The sequence below is a fragment of the Kogia breviceps genome, chromosome 4 (assembly GCF_026419965.1).
Source record: "Kogia breviceps isolate mKogBre1 chromosome 4, mKogBre1 haplotype 1, whole genome shotgun sequence".
Classification (NCBI taxonomy): Eukaryota; Metazoa; Chordata; class Mammalia; order Artiodactyla; family Physeteridae; genus Kogia; species Kogia breviceps.
The window spans coordinates 172,996,042-173,018,189 of NC_081313.1; the positions used below are offsets into that span (position 1 = coordinate 172,996,042).

The 22,148-nt window shown below is 59.1% G+C and overlaps 1 protein-coding gene across 2 annotated transcripts in view; it reads left to right on the forward strand.

The window, feature by feature from the left end:
* The first annotated feature begins 697 nt into the window (after positions 1 to 697).
* The window catches only part of NFIX (nuclear factor I X), a 98,628-nt gene continuing 77,177 nt past the window's right edge, over positions 698 to 22,148 (forward strand). For both annotated transcript variants that reach the window (XM_059060745.2, XM_059060748.2), the window contains exon 1: positions 698 to 783. In XM_059060745.2, coding sequence (XP_058916728.1) covers positions 757 to 783 — 27 coding nt within the window. In that variant the 5' untranslated portion in view covers positions 698 to 756. The remainder of the gene's footprint in view (positions 784 to 22,148) is intronic.

Consider the following 22,148-nt stretch of genomic DNA (forward strand, 5'->3'; position numbering starts at 1 on the left):
CCTAGTCTTGCGGGGGGGTGTCGGTGCATGTGTGTGGGTTGTGTGCCTATGCTGTGTGCGCGTAGGTGACTGCGAGTGCTTTGTTGGAATGTGGAACGTGTGGCAATGCGTTCTGTACGTGACATGTATGGAGGGCTCCGAACCTCACTGCGTGTCAGCGTGTGTCTGCTTTGGAACGCGGGCCAGCACGTGTCGGGGTGGCCGTGTTGGCGTGCGCCCCCGCGCGCGCGTGTCTGAGTGTGTGTGTGTGTGTGCATGTGTGCGTGCATATGTGTGTATGTGTGTGTGTGTGCGCGCCGGCCGTAGCTCCCCCGCCCTGCCCGCCCCTCCCCGCGCCCCTCCTCCCGCCCGCGCCGCCCGCCCGCTCCCTCTCCCCGGAGTGCGCCGCTTCCAAACTTTGTCTAAACTTTCACTTTCACAGCGCGGCGGCGGCGGCGGCGGCGGCGGCGGCGGCGGGCGAGGGTGACCGGCCGAGCGGCGGCGGCATGGAGTAGACGCGCGGCGGCGGCTGCGGCGGCGGACGCGAGAGGCAGCGGCGAGCGCGGCGGCGGCGGCGGCCCCGGAGCCGGCGGGGCCGAGCCTGCGAGCGGCGAGCGCGGAGCGGCGCCGGGCCGAGCGCGGGGCCGCGGGCCGGGCGGGCGCAGCGCGGCGGAGGCCGGAGGAACCGAGCCAGAGCCGGAGCCCGAGCGCGGCCGCCGCCTGCCGGGCCTCCCCTCGCCGCGGCCGGCCGCCGCGCTCCCGCCCGGGCGCCCAGCTATGTACTCCCCGTACTGCCTCACCCAGGTACCGGCCGCCGCCCCCGCGCGACCCGGGAGGGGAGCGGGCGCAGGAGGCCGGCCGGCGGCGCGGGCGGGAGGGCGGAGGGGGCGCGCGGCGGCTGGGGGGAGTGAGTCCGCGGGCGGCCGAGGGGTGCAAGCCGTACGGTGGGGAGTCCGGCCATGCGTGCGGGCGCCCCCGTGCGCGTGCGACCCTGGCCAGGAGGCAGACTCCTGTTGGGGGTTCCGGGGGCTGCCGGCTGCGTGCGTGGCGCTGCCCCTGTAGCGCGGAGCGGGAGTGCGTGTGTGTGTGTGTGTGTTTGTGTGTGTGTGTGTGTGCGCGCGCGCGCGCTTGACTGGGGTGCAGTGGACAGCGGGACTCCCGCCGACCTGTGGGCGACTGTGGCGTGCACCCGGACAGCGTGGCCGCTGGCAGTGTTTGCGGGATGACAGAGTGGCAGGGGGTGGTCCCGAGGGCGCAGTGCGGGGACTGGGTCTGGCGGCGCTCCCTGGGGCGGGCGCAGCGGTTCCCGAGGGTGGCAGCGGCCGGCGTGCATGGTGGTGGCCCCTGCGTGCCGCCGGGGTGCCCCGGGCGGGCCGAGCAGCCCGGGCGTCTCCCCAAAGTCTTTGTTCAGGCCTCACATGGGAGCGGGGCTAAGAAAATGGCGGGGCTCCCAAATTTCTGTGGGGCAGGGGAGGGGAGGGAGGGGCGGGCGGGCTGCCAGCCCTGGCCGCGCCTCTTCGCCGACCCTGGACGCCGCAGCCGCGGCGATCCCCCCCCCCCACAAAAAAAAAAACTTTCCTCGGCGCAAACTTTCCGGCCCCAGCCACCCCGGCTGCCGCGCGGTGGACCAGGCGGGTCTGGGGAATCCCATCTGCTGCCCGGAGGCGGGAGGGGCTGGCGGGAGCCGCGGACACTGCCGACGGTGCTGGGGCCACGCCGCCGGGTCAGCCGCGGGCGCTGTGCCGACCTTGGCGCGCTCCGAAAGCGCGTCCCGCCTCCAGCGAAGTTCCCTGCACCGCGCTCGGCAGGCGGCAAAGGCCCGGGGGATGCCTGCCCTGCCACCCCACCCTCTCCGGTGGTGGCTCCTGGCTCTGAGAGGGCACAGAAGCTGCCCAGAGCCCCACAGCAGCCCTGGTAGCGCTGTCTGCTGGGCCACGCTATAGCTGGCGTCCCAGACTTCGCAGAGGCGACACCTGGGGGCTTCCTAGCTCTGCCTGCCAGCAGGGCCTGCGTTTGTGGGGGGGAGTCTCTATGCCAGGCCTGGGTCCTAATTGTCCCTTCTGCCAGTCTGAGCCTTGCCAGCTGTGTGCCAAGTGTGCCCAGGCTGGGAGTGGGAGTCTATGTGAATATGGCTGCTGTGTGGGTGTGGTATTGGCGAGGGGCTAGAGGGTATGTCAGGGGTGTGTGTCAGCCCCCCCATGTAACAAACAGAATGCCCACACCACAGATGCAAGTGTGTGTGTGCGTCAATCTCAGGGGTCTGCTTGTGGCCTTGTGGATCAGCCGTGGGCAGCCCTGTGTGTATGGACATGTGTGTGGCCCAGGGTGAGGGTCTTCCTGTATAGGATGTGAGTTATGTGTTGGTGAGGCGCACATGCACACGTATGTATCACGGTGTGCATGCAGGTGTGAGCAGGCACTCTGGCCACTATGGCAGTGTGGGGGACCCCCATATCTGTGCCTCTGACTGGCCGGCCACCCCATCTTGGGCCCCCGCATGACGACCCTACCCACCTAGCTGGGTCTGAGCTGTGGCTGCCTTTGGTGCCACATTTGGCTGGCCGATGTGGCTGGTATTTGGGGCCTAGTGGGACCAAAACCTCATGCTTGAGCGGCCCCTGGCCCTGCAGCCGCCAGCTCGGCTCCCTGGCCTACCCTCCTCCTCAGCCTGGGTGAGAACTTGGCTCTTCAGATGTCACAGACCCTGGGAAAGAAAATGCCAGCTGATCCACTGGTGACAAGACTAGGGAGGGGCTGGGGCAGCCCCCAGACTCAGGGTGATGGCCAGGGCTTGGCTCTCTGACACCTTCGAAGGGAGCAAGGGCTCAGCTCTGTGTCACAGGCCTGAGTATGCCAGGGCGTCGGGGGAGAGAAGGGGGCACGGACTCGCTAGACTGAGCCCCTCAGCTCTGGGCAGGTGGCTGCTGTTGACTGGTCAGCAGGGTCCAGCCTGCCTCTCCTGATGGCCACATTTCTGGGAGCTAGTCTGTTTTTATAAATCTTTCTGCTTCCATAGTTTGCTCTGCCAGTTTTTGTCTTTTCCTCTATCTCTGTCTCTTTCTGCCCCTTTTCCATCCGTCTCTCTGTCCTATATCTTTGACTGTCCCTGTCTTTCTCTGTTTCTCTGTGATTCTGGTTCTGGCCCCATCTCTGCTTCCCCCCTCCCCCTGAGTCTCGGACTCTGTCTCTTCTCTGGCCTCTGTGTGTGTGTGTGTGTGTGTGTGTGTGTGTGTGTGGTGTGTGTGTGTCTCTTTCTCTCTCTCTTCTTTTTTCAAACCAGAATTGGCTTCGATTTTAAAGTCAATAAATGATTGAGCAGGAACGAGCTTGGAGCAGCGGGGCCCTGGTGGGGAAAGGCACTGTGGGCGAGGGGGAAGGGCGGGTGTGGGGGGAAATCTCCTTCTGGAAAAAGCATCGAAATCCAGGGCGGCTGGGCGGGGTGCTTGCTGGAGCTGCTTGAGCCCACTGCAGCCATGGGCCTGAGTCCTCGGTGGAAGGGAAAGGGGTGGATGGATGGCCCTGCACCCCTAACAAACAGCGGCACACAGGATGTGGACACACACATACACCACCGCTGCCGCCAAGATGAGGACATGAACGACATGTTTATGCTGATGTCCAGACACAGCAGGTTCGGCCATGGACAGACGGACTTATGGACACAGGAAACGATGGACCTGTGTCCTCTCCCCACTGGCCCACACACACACGAACCCCTTGAGATGGGACATGTATATCGACATAAACGCACGGAGATACAGCGATACCGTCCAGACACATTCGAATACAGGCTAACTCAAGTGTATGTTCACCCCCACACTTACACAGACCCAAGGGCACATACCTTTACACAAGACACCAGGCTGTTGGCTTACCTGGGTGTGTATACAGACACGCATGTTCGCCGACATTCCCTGCCACACGGCCCCACGGGAGCAGCGGAGTGTTCACGTACCCTTGTTTCCACGCAGCCAAATACACACTCCTTCAGGGGAGGGGGATGGACTGGGGCCTCCCTGATGACCCCCCAGCTCTCTCCCTGGGTCTCTGTGGCCACCCCTCTGTCCCTGTGAAGCTGTTTCTCTCTGTCCCGGCACCAGCATGGGGCCTCCTTTTTATGGCGCATTTTCTCTCTGGCTCTGGCCCTGCCTGCTTCATGTCCACTGCTGGGGTGGGAGGTGTGTGTGGCCACGAGCTGGGACAGAGTAGGCCATGCCTGGGGTTAGGTTGAGCTTGGACAGACTGAGCTCAGAGCTGAGGGCTCTGCTGAGTTAACACGGGGGGCAAGAGGCTCCCCTCTCTCTGGGGGCTGGAGCCAGGGGTCCTGGCCCGGCCAAGAATGTCTTGTTTGGCCTCAAGGGCTCCCAGGTGGAGCTGTGGGAGCAGAGGTTGAGTGTTAGACTTTGCAAATAAGACAGCGCAGGGTTTGAGCTCCAGCTCTGCATCTTAAATCCTGTGACCTGAAACACAGGATTTTCTTGGTCTGTAACATGGGCAATAAAAAAATAAATAAATAAAAATTAAAAAAACAAAATGGGCAATAATAGTACCTACCTCTCATGCTGTGATTAGGCTCAGTGTCATGCCTGGCACATAGCACGTGCTCAAGAAAAGGAATGACGTGTCATTTTGGTTATCATCATTAGGCCAGCCCCAGGCCCTCCCAGCTGCGGGTAGGCTGCTTCAGAGGGATGGAAGCCAGGGTCAAGCACTCCCAACCACAGAAATCCAAATGGACTGTCTGGAGGAGGAAGCAAGAGAAGAGTTCGGAAGGAAAGAGGCCAGCTCATGGCCCAGCTGTTTTCCTTTAGGTGGGGTCCTGTAGGCCAAGTAGGGGACGGCAGGGGTTCAAGGCAGGGAGAGGTGATGGTGGGGGTAAGGGAGGGGGCGGGGAGAATGCCAAGGCCTGGGCTGCCCCTTGGGGACCAGATGCCATTCTCGGGGGCTCTGGCTGCCCTGGCCCTTTTCCTGACCTCGACCAGGCCCGCTTTGGGGCTGGGCTCTGAGGCCCTGTGCCAGAATGTGCAGGAGTGTCTGTGCACATGAGTGCCCAAATGTGAGTGGGGCAAAGAGCCTAGAGATCTGGGTGGGTCCCAGTGGTGACCTTAGGGATGTCTGCATGGCTCCAGAATCATTTCTGCATCTGCATCAGGGCATTGTCACCTGGGACTACCATGGGGACAGGATGCATGTGCGGGACCCTATGTGGGCACTTGGCAGGATCAAGTGGGCGTTTCAGGTATGTGCAGGGGACGCGCATGCAGCTGTGGCTGACAGTGAAATCCCCGCCCCCCCCCCCGGCACTGACCACCTGCTTCCACTTCCAACCCGCTGGGAGCCTGGCCTTTTTGGTCTGCTTGGTTCCTGTCCCCTGCTCTTGAAGTGCAAGTGTGGGGTCTCACACTTTCCTCCAGCTGGACCGACAGAGGATGAGGAGGCCCGGACAACCGTGCTTGCCTCCAACGCGGTGCTGAGGATGGGGCTCCTGTCCCTCCTAGCTGAGGTGGGGGGAAGGAGGGGGTGTCTGCACTTTCCTACCCCCAAAACCCTGGATGTGGAGGCAAAGGGGCCAGGGAAGACATCCCTGAGCAGCTCCCCGGGTTCTCCCGGATCCGCATGTGTGTTCGTCGGCATGGTGAGCCTTAGAGCCACCATTTTCCCGAGGACGGCAGTGCGGCCGTGCGTGTGTGCGGGTCCCTTTCCAAATGTCCCTGTGTCTCCGGACGGTATGTCACTGGATGCTGCCTGGTGTCTCTGAGGGCCATCCCAAGCTCCGTCTCTGTGTATTCGGATGACAGTGGGGTTGGCAGTGTGTGTCACCATGTGTGTCGGGATACCTGATGCGGTCTTTGTGTCACAGTGCTGCTGCGGTATGTCACTAAACAAATCATCGAATCCTCTGGGTGTCTGATCGTCGTGACCAGCGGTGTATCCGTGTGCCTTACCGTGCGTGGCGGCCTGTCGTGTTGACACACCTGTGTCAGCGCGTGCGCCTACAGGTATCGCCCCCACGGCACTGTGCGTCCTGGGCTTGTCGCCGTGACCATCAATGAGTGTTTCACCACACGGGCCCCTCTCCCTGACCTCCCTTGGCCTCTTGGCACCTTATGAAGTGCCCGCCATGGCGGCCAAGCTAATGTCTGGGAGCAGCCTGGCTTCTTCGAGGCTTCCCATGAGGTGGGGCGGCCATGGTGGCCCTGCTGTGGGCCCCACCCGTGCCCCTGGCCCGGCATGGACAGAAGCCCGTTGTGTGGCGAGGTGCGGGTGTGAGTTTGGGCCGCCCACAGGCCTCCCTCTGTCTGCCCGGCGCACATTGATCTTGGCTTCTGCCTGTGTCCGTCCTGGCCTGGCCAGCTGGGGTGTCCGGCTGTCTCTGTGGGCCAGAGCCCACCGCCCCCTACCGTCCCCAGCGGCCAAGCCTGCTCCAGGTCCCACACCTCCATGCTGCCTGCTGTCCCTCCGAGGCTCTGAGAGCACGGATTTGGAAACTGAGGCCCCCTCCCTGTTTTCCCCCGCCCCCCTCTCTTTCCTCCCTCTCTCTTCCCCTCCTCCCGCTCCCTCTCTCCCTCTCTCTCTCTCCTCCTGCCAAACGCATCTTGGCTCTGTCTGAATATCTCTCCTCCTCGATTTTTGGCTCCAGCTCTGGGCGCGTTCACTAAAAGAAGGGCTAGCTCCCCCCTTCCCCGCCCCCCTTCCTTGCTGCCTCCCCCCCCTCTGGAGGAGCCCCTCTGAGGGCGGGAGTGGCCGCGTGCCGGAGCCTGGGCCCCCAAGCGGGCTTGGCCAAGGGGGCACAGGCCCGGTGGGCGAGGGGGCTGGGTGGACTGGGCCTGGCAGCCCGAGGGAGCGGTGGCCGGGGTGACCATGCTGCCCGGCTGGGCGGGCGGCCGGGTGGGGAGGGGTCGGGGGCACGGAGCTGGGGTGTCTGGCTTCTGGTGGGGCTGGCAGGCCTCTGTGAGGCGCAGCTGTGCCCAGAACGCCGAGCTGCGTTTGCCATCACTACCGATGTGGCTGCGCCAGCGGGGAGGGGGAGGCGGGTGGCGGGCACTGCGGCGCTCCATAGCCAATCGGAAGCCGGGGTTGCGCTGGGGAGCTCTCCCCCCACTGGGCCCCACCCTGAGGGAAGCTGGGGTTGGTGGCCAGCAGTGGGTAGGGGGCAGTGCCACCACCGCCGCCGAGGACCCTGCCCCCTTGGTTGAAAGCTCGGGGCCAGGCTTCCTGGCACAGATCGGGCAGGGGTGGGGGGGTGGGTCTGTCCCCACCTGAATCTGCAGGAGCCAAGCTGGAGTAAGGGGCAGCTCAGAGGCTCACCCCACCCCCTTGGCCCCAGGAAGCGGCTTTCAGTCCAGGGCAGCCAGGAGCTGGGGGTGGGGGCCGAATCATCCAGGAGGGTCCGTCCAAATATCGGCTTCAGTAGAATCATCTCGGGGGTTTATTCCGGGTCCATCTCACACAAAGTCACACACTCTCATTGGCACACACAGGCACAAAGAATCACGCTGTCACACAGGCACAGCACACCCTGGCACAGCACACAGACAGGAGCACACAGACACAGGCGTTCCCACACAGAGGCTCGCCTTCGCACCCAGACACCTAGGGATGCCCGCCACACTGAACGCAGCGGCTCGTGCTACACACGCAGGGACACACATGTGGGTGCAGACCCTGGGGCGCACATGGTCACACGGTAACACACCCTGAGACACACAGCACAGACACAGGCACTGCCACCGCCCAACACACAGGAGCTCATGGCACCACAGACACGTGGTGAGAAGCACACGGCATACGCACACAGTGACACTGTCAGACACATGGTGGTACACACACACCTGATGATGTCTGGAAGCATTTGGTTGTCACCCTTGGAGGGGAGTTTGCCACTGGCACCTAGCGGGTGGAAGCCGGGGTTGCTGCACAGGACGGCCCCAACCACACATAACGATCCAGCCCCCAATGTCAACAGTTACACACACGGGCCCAGCTAACCCCTGACACCCACTGTGCACGCGCGTACACACACACACACACGCACACACGCACGCACGCACGCACACACACGGACAAGAGTCTGGCTGACACAGTATCTCACAGTGTCTTGCTTACTAGGCCTCAGGTTTTGTCAACAAATGCAGCGCCCCCCCACTCTCACCCACACGAGCCCAGGTGCAAATGGTGTGGCATGTACACAAGCCCATGTTGCCCCAGCACACAGGGACGAGGGTCATACCCACACACCCATTCACACCTGGGCCACACCTGGCCCTGCTTGGAAATGGCACCTGAGAGGCGAGACCTGCCCTCCTTGCCCCTGCTGGCTGTCTTTGAGCAGCAGATCCAACCACCCCAGCCTCCCCGGAGGGAACTGGGAGCTCTGAGTCCCTGTGCTGGTTTGTAGAGGTCTGGGGGATACTCCTGGGAGGCCTCATGCCCACCCATGCCCAGGACACCCTGGCCTTCTGGGGCCAGCGGCTAGGGGCCCCCATCTCACAGTCTTGCTTCTGGCAGCCATCGAGACAGTCCAGGATGGAGGCGAGGCTGACCTCTGAGACTCTTGTCCTCCGTGTGGCTGTCTCATTAATCCTCTGGCCATTGACTCCTCATTTCTGACTCTGGAGAAATACGACTGGTGGAATCATACAGGAAGAAAGCGTTTTGTAGGATAATAAGTGAATGAGTGTTTGTCCTAAAAATCACAGCAATGGCTAAAGTGTGCTGTGTGCTCACTGTGTTTCGACCTGTGCTAAGTGCCTTCCTAGCTTGTCTCCCTGAATCCTTCCACATGAGGCGGGTGTGGCAAGGATTAGCTGTGCCCATGTGTGTGTCTGACAGTATATTAGGGCAGGGTTGCTCCACTTTGGCACTGTTGGCATTTGGGACATTTGGACATTATTAGGGGAATGGGGCCTCTGAACCAACTTCCTGGGCTTGAATCCTGGTTCTGCTACTCACTAGCTGTGTGACCTTGGGCAAGTCGCTCAACTTCTCTGGGCCTCAGTTTCCTCTCACAGGGTTGTGGTAAGGATCAGAGAGGAGTTGGCTTATCCAGAGTCCTTTAAAACAGCGCTTGATGTGAAGTAAGTGCTTGATTTTATAGATGAAAAACTGAGACTCAGAGAAGAGGCACCCTGGGACAAGACCAAGGGCTAGAAAGTGGTGGAGCCTGAGCCTCTTCTCTGATCGCCACCATCCTAAATCCTACTGATGGGACAAAAATACAGCTTATTCTCTGGCCTTTACCAAATTTCGGAGTGGGCCTCTAGGCCTCCATACCCCCATTTGAAGTATGTCCCTGCTGTTGGCCCTTGAACCGTCCTTACTGCTCTGACCTTCAGATCTTTTTCTGTCCAGGGCTCAGAATGAGAGTGGATGGTTATCTCATCCCCTCTGCAAACCCACTGGCCAGGCTTGCCCTCACCTTCCTGGCAGGGCCCAACATCCTCTCCCACACATTGCTGGGCACCTAGCCGAAGCCCTCGTGCTGGGGGTGCAGCCAGGGGCCTGTGCATTCCTTCCACAAATATTTGTTAAGCACCTCCTGGGTGCCAGGCCCTGTTCTAGGCCCTGGGGGCTCGGCAAGGAGCAAAATCAGTGGAGGTGCCAGCCCTGGTGGGATGGTAGACGGTGAACCCGATAAACAAGGGAGGGTCCAGCACTCGAGACAGCGATAGGTGTTATGCGGAAAAGAGGACAGTAGGGTCCTCGGAAGTGCTGGGCAGTTGTGGTTTTAGCAGAGGTGGTCTGGGAGGCCTCGTGGCTCGGTGTTGACTTTCAACTCTGTTGCTCTGCCACAGCTCAAGTGCGGCCTCCCAGGCCCTTTGCCCTCTCCAAGGGGGCGGTGCAGAGGTCAGGGGTACGTGACTTAGCATGGTTGCCCCCACCATCTGCCCGGAACGCACAGCCTGTTGTTGCTGCAGTCTGAGGTCATCCATTATCCATACTTGTGGATACACCGTATGCTGCCCGCCTAAGACCTGGGGACGAGATGGCCGGCGCCTCTTCTCTACAGAAACTGGGCGTCAATGGGCACCGGGCACTCTCAACTGTGCTGCTCTGAGCTGGGGGGTGGGGCTGGGGCAGCTGGTGGCCCGGAGTGGCACTTCCACCTGGGCCCCTCAATTTAGCTCCCTTGGGGCGGGTCCAGTTTATTTTTACCCCAGCCTGTCACCCTGGCAGTGCCAGGCCGTGCCATCTTTGTAGGGTCTTGGGGACCTGCCCAGGGCTTGAGGGGACCTGGCTTTGTCTGCCGGACCCCCAATTCCCAACTAGGTCCCCGTCTCCCTCCACCCCCAGAACTCCAGGTGTGAGGGCTCTGGGCTGGGGCTAGTGGGGTAGGCACTGCTGGCTGGCAACCATCGTGCCCAGCCTGGTGGCATTTGGTTTGGCACCCTGCCTGCCCCCCACCCCCACCCCATGCCTGGGCAGAGCCGAGCGGCTGCTGCTGCCAGTCTCCATCTTGAAGCTTGGGGTGGGGGTGGGGGAACGCTGGGCACCTCCCGGCCCCCTGCCCGCCCCGTGCCACCTGGGGCTTGTCCCCCATGCCTACTCCTTGGAAGGGCCCGGGCTGCTTTTCCCGCTGCCCCTTTGCATCCTGGAGCTCGGCGAGGATGCCCGCCTGGCTTCCATCTTCCCTGCTCGCTTCCTCCCTCTCTCGCCTGCTTGCCTGTAATGGCTCACCATTTTTGGCATCTCCTCCCCCTCCCCCTCCCATAGGCGCCAACCTCACTTCCAAACCCGCCATTGCTGGCTCTCTGGCCTCTGCTGCCTGGGGCTGGGACCCTGGAAGAGAGAGTTTGGGGGGCCGAGCATATGGGCATGAGGGGGGCTTTCTGGGTGCTTGTGTGAGTGTGTGTCTGGAGGGGGAAACATGCTTCGAGCCAGCTCGTGCAACCAGCCTCGAGGTTGGCAGAGCTGGGCTGCAGAAAGGGGGTGGCGGAGAAGTGCAGACTCTCCCATTTCTGACCAGCCCCGGGGCCTCGTGTCAGCCTCTGGGCCACTGGGAGACCAGATGGGCATTTCTGTCCAAGCCGGGGGTCTGGACTGGGAAAAGCAAGGCTTCATTTGTAGGGTCCTCCAACCCTTCCTCTCCCAAGTCACCCCCCCGCCCCCGTCCCCAGGACTTCAGGTTTTCTGTTCCCCCCGCCCAGAGCCAGGGGTGGGGGAATCAAGCCCCACGTTGGGCACTCGTGCCCCCAGAGGGACAAGGGACTTCGGAGGAACCGGTTTACTGCCCCCCCCCACCCCAGCTCGCTGCCCGCCTCTCTCGGCACTAAACAAAGTTTGCTAAGTAACTTCAAATGTTATTTGAGGACGGCCTGGCCTCAGCCCAAGGCGGCCCTGTGGAAACTTGTTTTTCGCTGCCGAGGCTGCAAGTATCAAAGACACACTTTCGGGGGGGGGGGGTTGGTGGGAGGGGTGGGGGGGTGCTTCGACGCTTCTCCCCTCTCTCTGGCAGGGGCTGGCCCTGAACGGACACATAGACACACAGAGGCCCGCACCGGGAGGGGGACACACACATCATGCTGTAGCTTGCGACACCACACACATGACAGGCAAGGACCGTAGCGCTCACTGATAACACACACAACACACACACACTGACACACCCAGGGGGGAGGGAAGGGTTTGGAGTGTGCTGCCCCCAGCCCACAGGCCCTGGGGTTTTTCCAGCTGGTGAGGTTTTTCCACACCGGGAAAGTGCATGGCCACGAAGCCTGGAGTCCTGTATTCTCAGGTCTCGTGGGCGTGAGTGGGTGCTCAGATGGGTCCCCTCCCCTTTCTCAGCCTCAGTTTCTCCAACTGTAGAAGGAGGCGCTGGGCCCAGAGGGTGTAAGAAGCAGAATCCCACACTGATGAGAAGAGTGCCTGGGTTGGAATCATTGAAGGGAGGAGTGAGTCCCTAATAGCGGGGTCTGAGCATGAGGCCTGGGGTGCAAGCAGCGCTCATAGGTGTCAGCTGGCATTTCTGCAAACCTGATAGGTGTCCACCCTGACTGGAGACCCCGACCTCAGGCAACTCTAGGTTTGCCAGTTCCCAGGGAAGTCTCTGTTTTTCTTACTGCTCCCTCCATTTCTCTCCTGGCTTTTCTTGATCTTTCCCTAAATCCCTCCTTCTCTGGGTCTCCACCGGCCCTGCCCAGGACTGGAGCTCAGGGAAATCATGGGAAACAGGGTTGGGGTGTGTGTCCCTCACCAAAGCCAGACGGCCTGGGGTCCTCCATGCCCTGAGGTCCCTGATGACCCTCCTGGAGTTCCCCAAACTCAGGCAAGAAGCTGGAGGGTGGGCATCTGAGCTGACACAATGTGGGAGGGGGAAGATCCATCATAGGGTCCCTCTGAACCATCCCCTCCTGAGGTTTGTAAGCAGATGGGATCCTGCTGGACAATAGAAAGCCCAAGGCTGGACAGGACACCGGACTGACCCGCCCCCAGGCCCCGAGAGCCTCCCCATCTCACTGTCAGCCAGACCCTCACTGAGACAGGTTTATGGGGGTCCCCTGGTCCCAGCCCCACACACCGCTTCATCTTCACTCACAGTCGGTACCCGCAACACCCCGCCACCCGCAGTCTGTCGCGCAGTGACAGCCTGTCACAGGCACCGCCGCACACCGGCACAATCTGTCGTCCACGCACAGTCTCACACACAACCTGTCACACACACGCACACACACACAGCGGCACAGTCACACACACAGCCAGCCTCACGCGATCACACCAAGCGTCACAGCTTGTCACAGCCATAGACTCCTCACAATAAAAATAACAGCTACCAACTCCAGAGCAATTATGCCTGGGCAGTGGGTGGGCGGGTGCACGTGACCTCCTGTAACCCTCTCAGCATAAGGCAGGTATGAGTAACCTGTTTTACAGATGGGGAAACAGGCCAGAAGGTCAAGTGCCAAGGTCATGAGGCTAGAAGTGGGGTAGCAGGAATTACTCAGCCAGGCCCCCAGGGGCAAGCAACATTGAAACGGATCTCACTGCTTTTCAACCCACTCCTATCCAGCTGAGACTCCCCCTTCTGGACCCCCCATGGGAGTTCCCGTCCCATTCCCCAGATGGGAAAAACTGAGGTTCTAAGCAGTCCAGCCAAGAAACAGGGGAAGGGGACTCCTGGCTCCTTGGGTAAGAGGGCTTAAACTGTCTGCCTTCACCTGAGGAAATGTGAGCCATGCCCTCCAGCCCAAATGTTACTTTGCTCCTTGTGGACCACGGTGGCTGCAGCCTGCGGTTCTGCTGGATTCCATGCGTAGGAGCCTTTGGCTGGGGCCAGGGTTCTGGAAGGCAGAGAAGTCCTGGGTCTTCAAAACCTCTATCTCCATCCACAGTTGGGGGTGGGAGTGGCAAGCCGTAGGCTGCCAGGCAAGTCCCTCGGCCCAAGCCATGCCTGGGAGACTCGGGCTGCCCTGTACCCCTACTCCCCAGGGCCCTCCGCATTCCAGGGCGCTTCCTCCTCCTCTGCAGCTCGCTTTCCCCTTCTTTGTTCCACCACCCCCCACCCCACCCCCGCCCCGCTCCCCGGGGCTTCCCCCATTAGCGCTGCCACGGCCAAAACCAACACCGCTCCAACGACATCCCGCTGAGACCCGCCGGGCGGCGGCGGGCCCTGCCCCCTGGCCCGCTCAGGGGCCAAATCCTGGCTTGGCGTGGCGGCTACGGCGGCCCGGGCGCACGTGGCTACCCTTAGGGCAAGCACATGCGCACCACCCCGGCGCATCGGCCCCGACGGGGCACCCGGGCGGGCGCACTCCCAGGTTCAACGCCCCAGCGGACACTCGGCCGCTCGCACGCACTGCACGTAAGCACGCTCCTGCACAAGGGCTCAGACCCCGGGTCGCCAGCGTGCCCTAGACAGGCGCCCCCGACCGGGATCCCAGGCACCGCCAGCTTATATGCATACACGGGCCTCACGCCCCAGTGGGACTGCTGGGAGCACACCCTCCCATAAATAATACCCTTTCCCAACCCCAGATGGGGACCCGGCGCGCGCGCGCGCGCACACACACACACACACACACTCACACTCACAACACACACGTGCTCTTGCTTGCATCCTCACAGGGTTCTGAGCGCTGGTCCTGCCCTGCGTCCCCACGGGGGTCCCGGGCTTAGGTGAGCCTGCAGGAACTGCCGTTACCCACGCACGTGGCTCCAGGCCCACGCGAGCACACACCTCCCCAGTCTGCACACGCGTGTATTTCACGTGAGCTGCACACCTGCCAGGCCGCCCAGGGCACCTGGCTGCAAAACCGCATTCAGGTTTTGGGGGGAGGGGACTGGAAATCGGAGGCCTAATTCCCACTGCTCCCGGCTTTCTTAGAACACCCGCCTCCCCAAATGTCCCTGGGGCGCAGGTGAGACGCCCCAGAACTGTTGCCCAGTGGCGCCCCTGCATGTGCTATATTTATATTGGAAATGTGTACCTTTATATATATTTCTTATATGTAAGAACCTTCCCCCATTCCCGCTCCACGTTTATACTTGGGTTTTACCATCCCTATTCAGCTTCTTCCCAAACCTACAAAAAAACCCATTTCTGCAAGCGGGGACGTGGGGCGAGGTGGGAGCAACCTCCCCCCTTCCCGCTGTGGACGCCCCTCGTTCTTAAAGGCTAGGGACCCCCCTTCCCACGAAAGGCCGAGCTACATCACCGAATCCCCAAGCCCTCCCCGAAACACAATTGCGGGGGTGGGTGCTGGCGGCGAGACATTGCTTTTTGGTGTGTTTGCTGTTGCTGCTTAAATTAATCCTGAGTGACGGCCTGCAATTCCTCTCCACAAAGAGGCCATTTAATGCCCCCCCCCCTTCTCGGGCGAAACTTCCATTTGCCCCCCTGAGTCCAGCTTGGCAGCTCAGCCCGCGCGCTACCAGCCCTCCTGGACTTTCCCTCAGGTGCGCCCGGGGCTTGGAGGCGGGTTCCCTGTGAGCACCGTGGGCCTCAGGAGCGGGTGTGGGTGGGTTTTGGAGGGATGGGAGATGTCTTAAAATAGAAGCGCCTCGGTGAACGGAGGTGGGGGGAAGGCGTCCCAAGACTCCCTAGACGGCCCCACTGCCCAACCAAAGCGCTCCGGATGCCCCCGCCCGGCCGAAGAAAGATCAACTTCCGTGCCTTCTCCAGAGCGCCCCGAGGGGAGGATCCAGACCGTCCCCCACGTCGCCCTGAAGCCCCCCAGTTCGCGTGTGTTTGTGGAAATTCCGGCAGAGCCGTGCAGCCGGTGCCCGGTGCCCGTGTGCTAGCCCCAGCGTATGCCCCTCGCCCGGCTCCCGCCGCCTGCGACTCCTTTCATTGTCACCTCCCGGGTATTCTTTTCGTGCGTGACATTTCCCCGACCCGCTGCAATCGGCTCACGCTTGGCTTGGGGGGCAACATAAGGTGGGTGGGGGTCGTGGGGAGGCCTCCCCTGGGCTCAGGCAAGGGGAGGGCTGGGTGTTTTCCACGCGCGGAACTTGGGTGCTGACTGTCGTTGTCACTTGCAACGCGCACCACAGGGTAGAAGGGGACAGCATAGCCCTCCAAGGTGCGGACGGCCGGGACCCGCGGGCATTTGAAGGCCGGTGCTCAAAGTCAGGCGTGCGCGTGCGCCGAGGCGAAAAGGCGGGAAGTGGTGCGTTGAAGCCCCGGATGTGGAATGCGCCTGTGGCGCAAGGTTGTGTCGCTCGGCAGGCGGAACGGCTCCGGGCGTTGAGTGAGGAGTGAGGACCACTGCCCCCGCGGGCAGGTGAGGGGAAACCGGGACCGGGTGTGAAGGAGCAGCGGCGACAGGCGAGGCCTTGGGCCGTTTGCTTCGCAGCCAGAAGCACCAGAACGATGCCAGCTAGACCCCGAGGGGGTCTGTGGCGGCCTTTCGGACCCCGCACCCCTCAGGCGCCGCTCCCTCTAGCCCCGGCGCGGCCCAGCCCCTCCCCGCGACCCCGCAAAAAGTAACCCGGTGCGGGCGTCGAGGGCCGGCCTGGTTCGCGTTCTGGGACATTCGCCATTTGCGGCACCAGAGGCCTGCGCCAGAAGGGGCTCAAATGGCGGCGTTTTGGCCTCGAGGCGGGTTCGGTCCCTTCACCAGGCGCGCGGCGCGGGGTTCCGGGCCGCTGTTTCCTCAGTGTCCCTCCTCCTGTGCCGTCTTGATACCCGACAGGGGATAGCGAGAGGGCTTTGGGAAGAATGCGATGTTCATGATTCCTGTTCTTTGGCTGCTCGAGGGACTTTCTGAGCTTAACTGCCCCAGAATCTTGAGGGCAACTTTGGGGCGTCCTTACGGAGAGAATCCCTCGTACGCGTCTCAGCCTCCAGACCCCTAGCCTCGGAAGAGCGTCCCCATTTCTCCCCAAGTCGCTTCTTTTTTGTGTGTGTGTGTGAATAAGGGCGGGGAAATTTATCAGGGGAGCATTTTGTTTGTTTCAAGGGTTGGCTGGGTTTGGGGGCGTTTGGCCTCCAGCGAGCACAGGGAAGAAATGTGACTAAGTGTTAGAAAATGCGCTTTCCCTTTCCCTCTTTTCCGCCCTCAGGCCGCGGGAGTTGCGCAGCTTCTAAGAACCTTTATAAAAAAAATTTCCCCTCAGCTATCCTCTGATCGACATCGCCTTCCCTCGGCGCTGACTTCTTGAATTTGGGGCGCTAAGGCCTCTCCACCCGTTGCTACCAGCCATTTTGCAGCACTTCTGGGCAGGCCGGGGGAGAGGATGGAAAAGAGGGGAAAGAACGTGTGCGCCGAGTGGATCTGACTTAACCTGTTGGAGAGGGAAGCTAGTGTCTGGAAGGCGTCCCCCCCCAGTCTACCCCCGGAACTCGAGCAGCCCCCGGGCGTTCAGAGAAAGCACCCAGGGGCCTCCCGATCTGCCCCTCGGAAGCCAGTCATAAACCCGACTTCTCCTCACCCGAATTGCTTAAGGGCGCTTTGATGGTGTTAGGTCCTTTTCCTTTTCCACGTGCGGATGACTCAGCCCGCTCCAGCTGCGACTGGGGGGGGGGGTGACCCGGGGCAGCGGTTGACACGGCGCTGGGCACCCTCGATGGGATGGGAGGCGCCCCATCCCAGTCGCATCCACTCCCCTCAGGCTCCCAGACCACACGTAGCTCCCCTTTCCCCCCTTTATTTTTCGGGTCATCTTTTCCCTCTTCTTTAAAAAAATTATTTTAAAAATTGTAAGGAGTTTTTGTACTTTTTTTTTTTTTTTTCTTAACGTGAGACAGAGGCTGGATAATGGAAACAGGCGTTTAAAAAAAAAGAAAGGAAAAAATATATGTCGGCTGTCCGTGGAGCTCGAGCCTCGCCTGCTTGGCGACTGAGCTTTTTGGTCGCCGGTTCGCTGGTAGAACCGGCATGGGGCACCTGGGATCTCTGCCCGTGAAAAGGCGCTGTAGAAATACGAGGAATTATTATGATTTTAATAAAATTGTGTCTCATTTAGGAGCGCGCTTCTGCACTGCCTCTGTCGTCGGAGCCCGGGTTTGCCACCGCAAAGTCTGTAATCAGAGAAAAATACCAGCTTTGTTGAGGGTTAGAATATATCATTGGCTAATGTGTGTGGTTTTTTTTTAATAATGCTAAGCATTGGAATAATTAATGAGTGAGAAATAATTCGTCTCTCCTCTCCCCTCGGTATTGTCTTATTTAAGGGTGGAAAGCGCACTTTTAGGCAAAGCTGGTTAGTTTTAATGCGGGCTTTTTTTCTCAATCGCCTTCCCTCCGCTCCGGTTTGATTCGCAAATCCCCAAACTGGCACAAGCCGGGAAACTTGCCGCGGCGGCCGTTCTTCTCCCGGAGTTGGAGGCTTGCTTTCCTTTTTTCCCCCCTCTTTCAGAGACAACCCTCTCCTCTTCCCTCCCCCGCCTCTGGGCCCTGACCCACTGCCTGGTTTTCGCTAGAGCGATTTAAAAAAGAAAGAAAGGAAGAAAGGAGCCGGGCTCTGGTACCCCCGTGCCAGCCGAGGGCGCGTTTCCCTGGCGGCCGGCTGGTGGGAGAGTCAAACCCGGTGGCTGGCGGGTGTGGGGTCTCAGATGCACAGTCTCGCCGCCTACCCCGCACCCCCCCCAAAAAAAGGATCAAGTAATCCGGTATTTCTAAAGATCGAAGCCTCAGAGAGCTCAGATCCCTTGTCATATTTTAAATTAAACTGAACAGTTCTTTCTTCCCAGGCTCATATGCAATAGGAAGAGAAAATTCGGTCCTCGAGAGCCTGCCTTGGCAGCCCCGTGCCCTTGGTAGGGAAGAGCTGTCTACTTGGGCTGGGGCTGGCATCCAGCCCCAGGATGGTGCCACTACCCACAGGGCCTAGATTTGGGGCAGGAGAGCAGGGTCCAGGGCCAGTGGTGGGCACAGCCTAGGGAGATGTAAGAATAGAAGAAGAAACATTTCATCAGGGCTGCAGAGGTTTGCTCCAGGCTGGTGGGAGGCTGAGCCACTGTCCTGGTCATTTCCCCAGGTGTGGGGTGGACGGGCTTGAAAGGAAAAGAGGCTTTGGTGGTGCTTGGGGAAGACGCAGCTCCCGTGAGAAAAGAAAGGAGAAAGTGGGCAAGAAATTGGGGGTAGGGGCTTGTGCCCCAGGCACCAGTGGCTGTGCAGTGGCTTTGCATTGCAAAGGGAGTTATTTATTTGCTTCAGGTGTTTTTAATTAAATGGGTTCCTGTTTTATTTACCTTTTTATTCGGTGCTTAGACTTTTTAGCGATCCCTTGCATTCTTTTTTTTTTTTTTACATAAGCAGAAACTTTTTTCCCCCCTTGGAAAGATATTGTGGGAGGTATTTTGCCTTCAGTGCTTTCTCTTTCCTGCTTTTTTTAAAATTTAATTTTAAAATTTTAAAGTAAATTTAGTGCGAGTGAAAGTGAGGGGGGAGCCAGCTGGGGCTGGAGCCAGGGAAAGAGGGAGGCAGATGCAGCAGAGTTGGGCCTCCCTTCCCGCGGCAGCTGCACCCCAGGACCCCCTCACTCTCTAGGCCCCCTTCTGCCACTGCTTCTCCCTTCCTCTCCCTGCAAGGCTCTTTTGGACAGGGACGAGGGGAGCCTGTCCTGATGCGTGCTCATTCACCCTTCAGGAACTCCTGCCTCTGCAGAGCCACTTTTCCCTCATGACCGCCGAATATCAGGGCCCCCCATTCCCTGCCTGCTTACTCGCGTCAGTCACTGTGGCTGTTTGGCTTTCAGCTCGGTGGGCCCAGTTTGTCTCCCACACTTGCCCTGCTTGTGCACTAACCCTGCTACATAGTTGGTTGCCCTTTTGATGGGATCAGAGTTGGGCAAGCACAGAGAGAGACGGACAGACAGACAGAGGCGCAGAAACCCGTCTACAGCAGTGAGGATTCAAGGGGCTTCTTTTCACCATGAATTTTTGTGGTCACATGAGTAGTGCACTTGGCTCTGTAACGTGCGTGTATACATAGGTGCTCAAATTTGAGGCTGCTGGTGTGGGCAGGAGCTATTTCTAAGGCATATGAATTAAGAGAACTCTGTAGTTGAAAAACTCAAGGCCCCTTGAGCGGTGCTGAAAATGTTCTATTTCTTAATCTGGGTGGAGGTACACAGGTGTGTTCACTTTGTGAAAATGTACCGAGTGGAAGACTTAGAACTGTGTGCTTTCTTTCTATGTGCCACACTTCAGTTAAAAAGTTTATTTTTTAAAAAGGAAGGCACAGCCTCAAAAGTAAAGGCCGAGGGTTACAAAATAATAATAATGATTATTATTATTTAAATAAGAACGTTCTCCAGCCTGCTTTGCTCAGCCCTCTCCACTAAGGAATGGTGGGAGGGCTTGTAAAAATTAGTGGGCTGATAAAAAACCTCTCAGGCATGTGGCCCACGAGGCTTCCTTCCTCCACATGTGCGGAGTGCCTGGAAACCACCTGCAGACTTAGGTTTAGCTGTAGGATTTTAACATCTCAGGACCAAAGGATAGAAATTGGTAAGGAAGAAGTTACATGCCAATTACATTTTGCTGTCAACATCTGGAAAGCAAAATTGCAGCTGTTCTCCCCCTCCCCATTACCACCTCTTCTTTTTTTCTGCACACTTAAATTTTTTGTACTTGTGCCATCCATACTTCGGTTTTCTGCACTGTTAAAACATTTTCACGGCTCTGACGAAATCAAATTGTTGGGTTTGGGCTTTTAAAAAAATATGTATGTATATGTATGTATCTTACAGTCTGACAGTATAATTTTTTGGAGCGATTTATTTGAACAGACCCGCAATCAGTTGATAATCCCCTTCCTTTTCTTTCCCCTTCTTGGCCTTTCCAGCACCATTCAGGCCAGAAGCTTGAGGGAGAACGCTTGGCCGCTCTTGCCTCTGCTCCTTTGGGCAGGTACTGACAGCTTCGCCCTCCACGGCCCTTCTGCGGTGTTTTTGTTTTCCCTTCGCCCCCCAAAAATATTTGAACCAAAAAGCCTCTTTTTTTTTTTCCTCCACCCACAGCAAACTGAAAGGGCTAGTGAACCGTGATTCAACAGAGCGAGGGCGCCTCTTTTCTTCCTTAGCATTAATTAACTCAAGTTCGTTAGGACGTTGGGTCTGTCGCCCACAGTTTTCTCTTGTGTGTGCTGAATCGGGTCATAGAGGGAGACTTCCCATGCAAACAGTTTGTGTTGGAGCTGGAGGACACAGAGGGGGAGAGAGGGTAAGAAAGAAAGGGAGCCAGTGAGGGACGGATTGTGGCCGAGGGGTGGGCATGGTCCTAAGCTCTGGGCACCCTGGTGCCAGCCTCCAAAGGGGCTAGACACCAGGGGAAAAAGGATTCTCGGGTTTCCTTGGCAATGATCCTGATAATAAAATAGTTGGGGAGAACAATACATTTTGAGGGATTGAAAAATGTCTTCCTTCCAACTCCTAAAACTGTACATTTGGGGGAAGCCGCTTGCTTGGACAGGGCCCATCCAGCTCCCCTGAGCCCTCGAGCAGTGAAAACCTCCGGCTCTTCCCATCCTGGCCACCCGCTCTCTGCCCCAGGCTCTGGGCACTGCCTGTTGCCACAGCAACTGCAAGAAAGAGGTTCTCTCTGGGTCTAGGGGAGTACAGACCAGGCAGAGGGCACCCGGAGCTCAGAGAAACTCTCCTCTTGCCCTGGCCCTTCTCTCCTGTGGCAGGGGGAATAGACCTGGCAAAGCAAGGGGGTGCCAAAACATCCTGACGGAACTCTTGGAGCTCATGAAGAGGACTTGGGAAGGCCACAGGAATTGTCTCCAAAGTGCGGGGCGGGTGGTGGGGAGACGGGAGAGGACCATCTTCCCTGGAGGATCCCCAAGCATTTTCTGGGGTCAGTAGTTGGCAGCCGGGCCTTGGGCGAGTTTTCAACATTTTGCTGTTTGCTCTGGCCTCCTCTCCTGCCCTCCAGATATTTTCTCAATGCACTGGGCACAGACCTCATCTTCACCTGCTAGTCTCCCCTTCCCATGCGTTTTGTCAGTTTTTCTTTAGAGAAAGTTGTGAAGTTGGCTTGTGGGGTTCTTCCTTCTTCCCGGGCCCTTGACCACCATGGAGTGACACTTTGCAGACCGACTTGGTGAGTGAGGCTCAGGCTTCGCACTTCCCTTGCCCCTTGAAGCCCTTGGCTGTCATCTGTCCTGTGCGATCGTTCATTCTGATCTTCGGAGGGTCCCATCCTCACATAGCCCCCTGAATGGACGACTGGGCTCTGACCTTCCCGGCTTTTACTTCTATTTGGTGACACAAGAAAGTTTTCAGCAAAATAGTGAATTAAAGGCTAGGGTTTTGTTTTCCGTACTCTGTAGAGGATGAAAGTAAACAATTTCCAGTTGCGCTAGAGAGAATAGATCGTCTTCCCCAATACCTCTATTCCTGCCCGATTTTATTCAGCGCCAGGAGGGAGAGGGGAGATGTGCCTGGAGCAGGGTAGTGTTTGGAGCCAGAATGAGGCTGCCTGTTGGCCCGATCCCAGGCCACCGCTCCCGGTTTGTAGTCAGGAGGAGAAAAGGAAGGGAAGGGGGTGGGTGTTGGTTTATAGGAGTGTGCAGCCTGGTTCTGAGGCAGGCCTCATCCTAGACCCAGCAAGGGGTGTGGGGCAAATCCATTCTGCAAGCTGAGGATGCTAGAAAACCCCCGTCCGGTCCGCCATTCCTGGGCAGAGAAAAACAGGCCCAAGTCAGCCAAAAACCCGCTTTGTCCAAATTCTCCGAGCCTCCTCGCAATGTGCGTATTCTGGTTTCCATGCTTGGCGGTTCCAG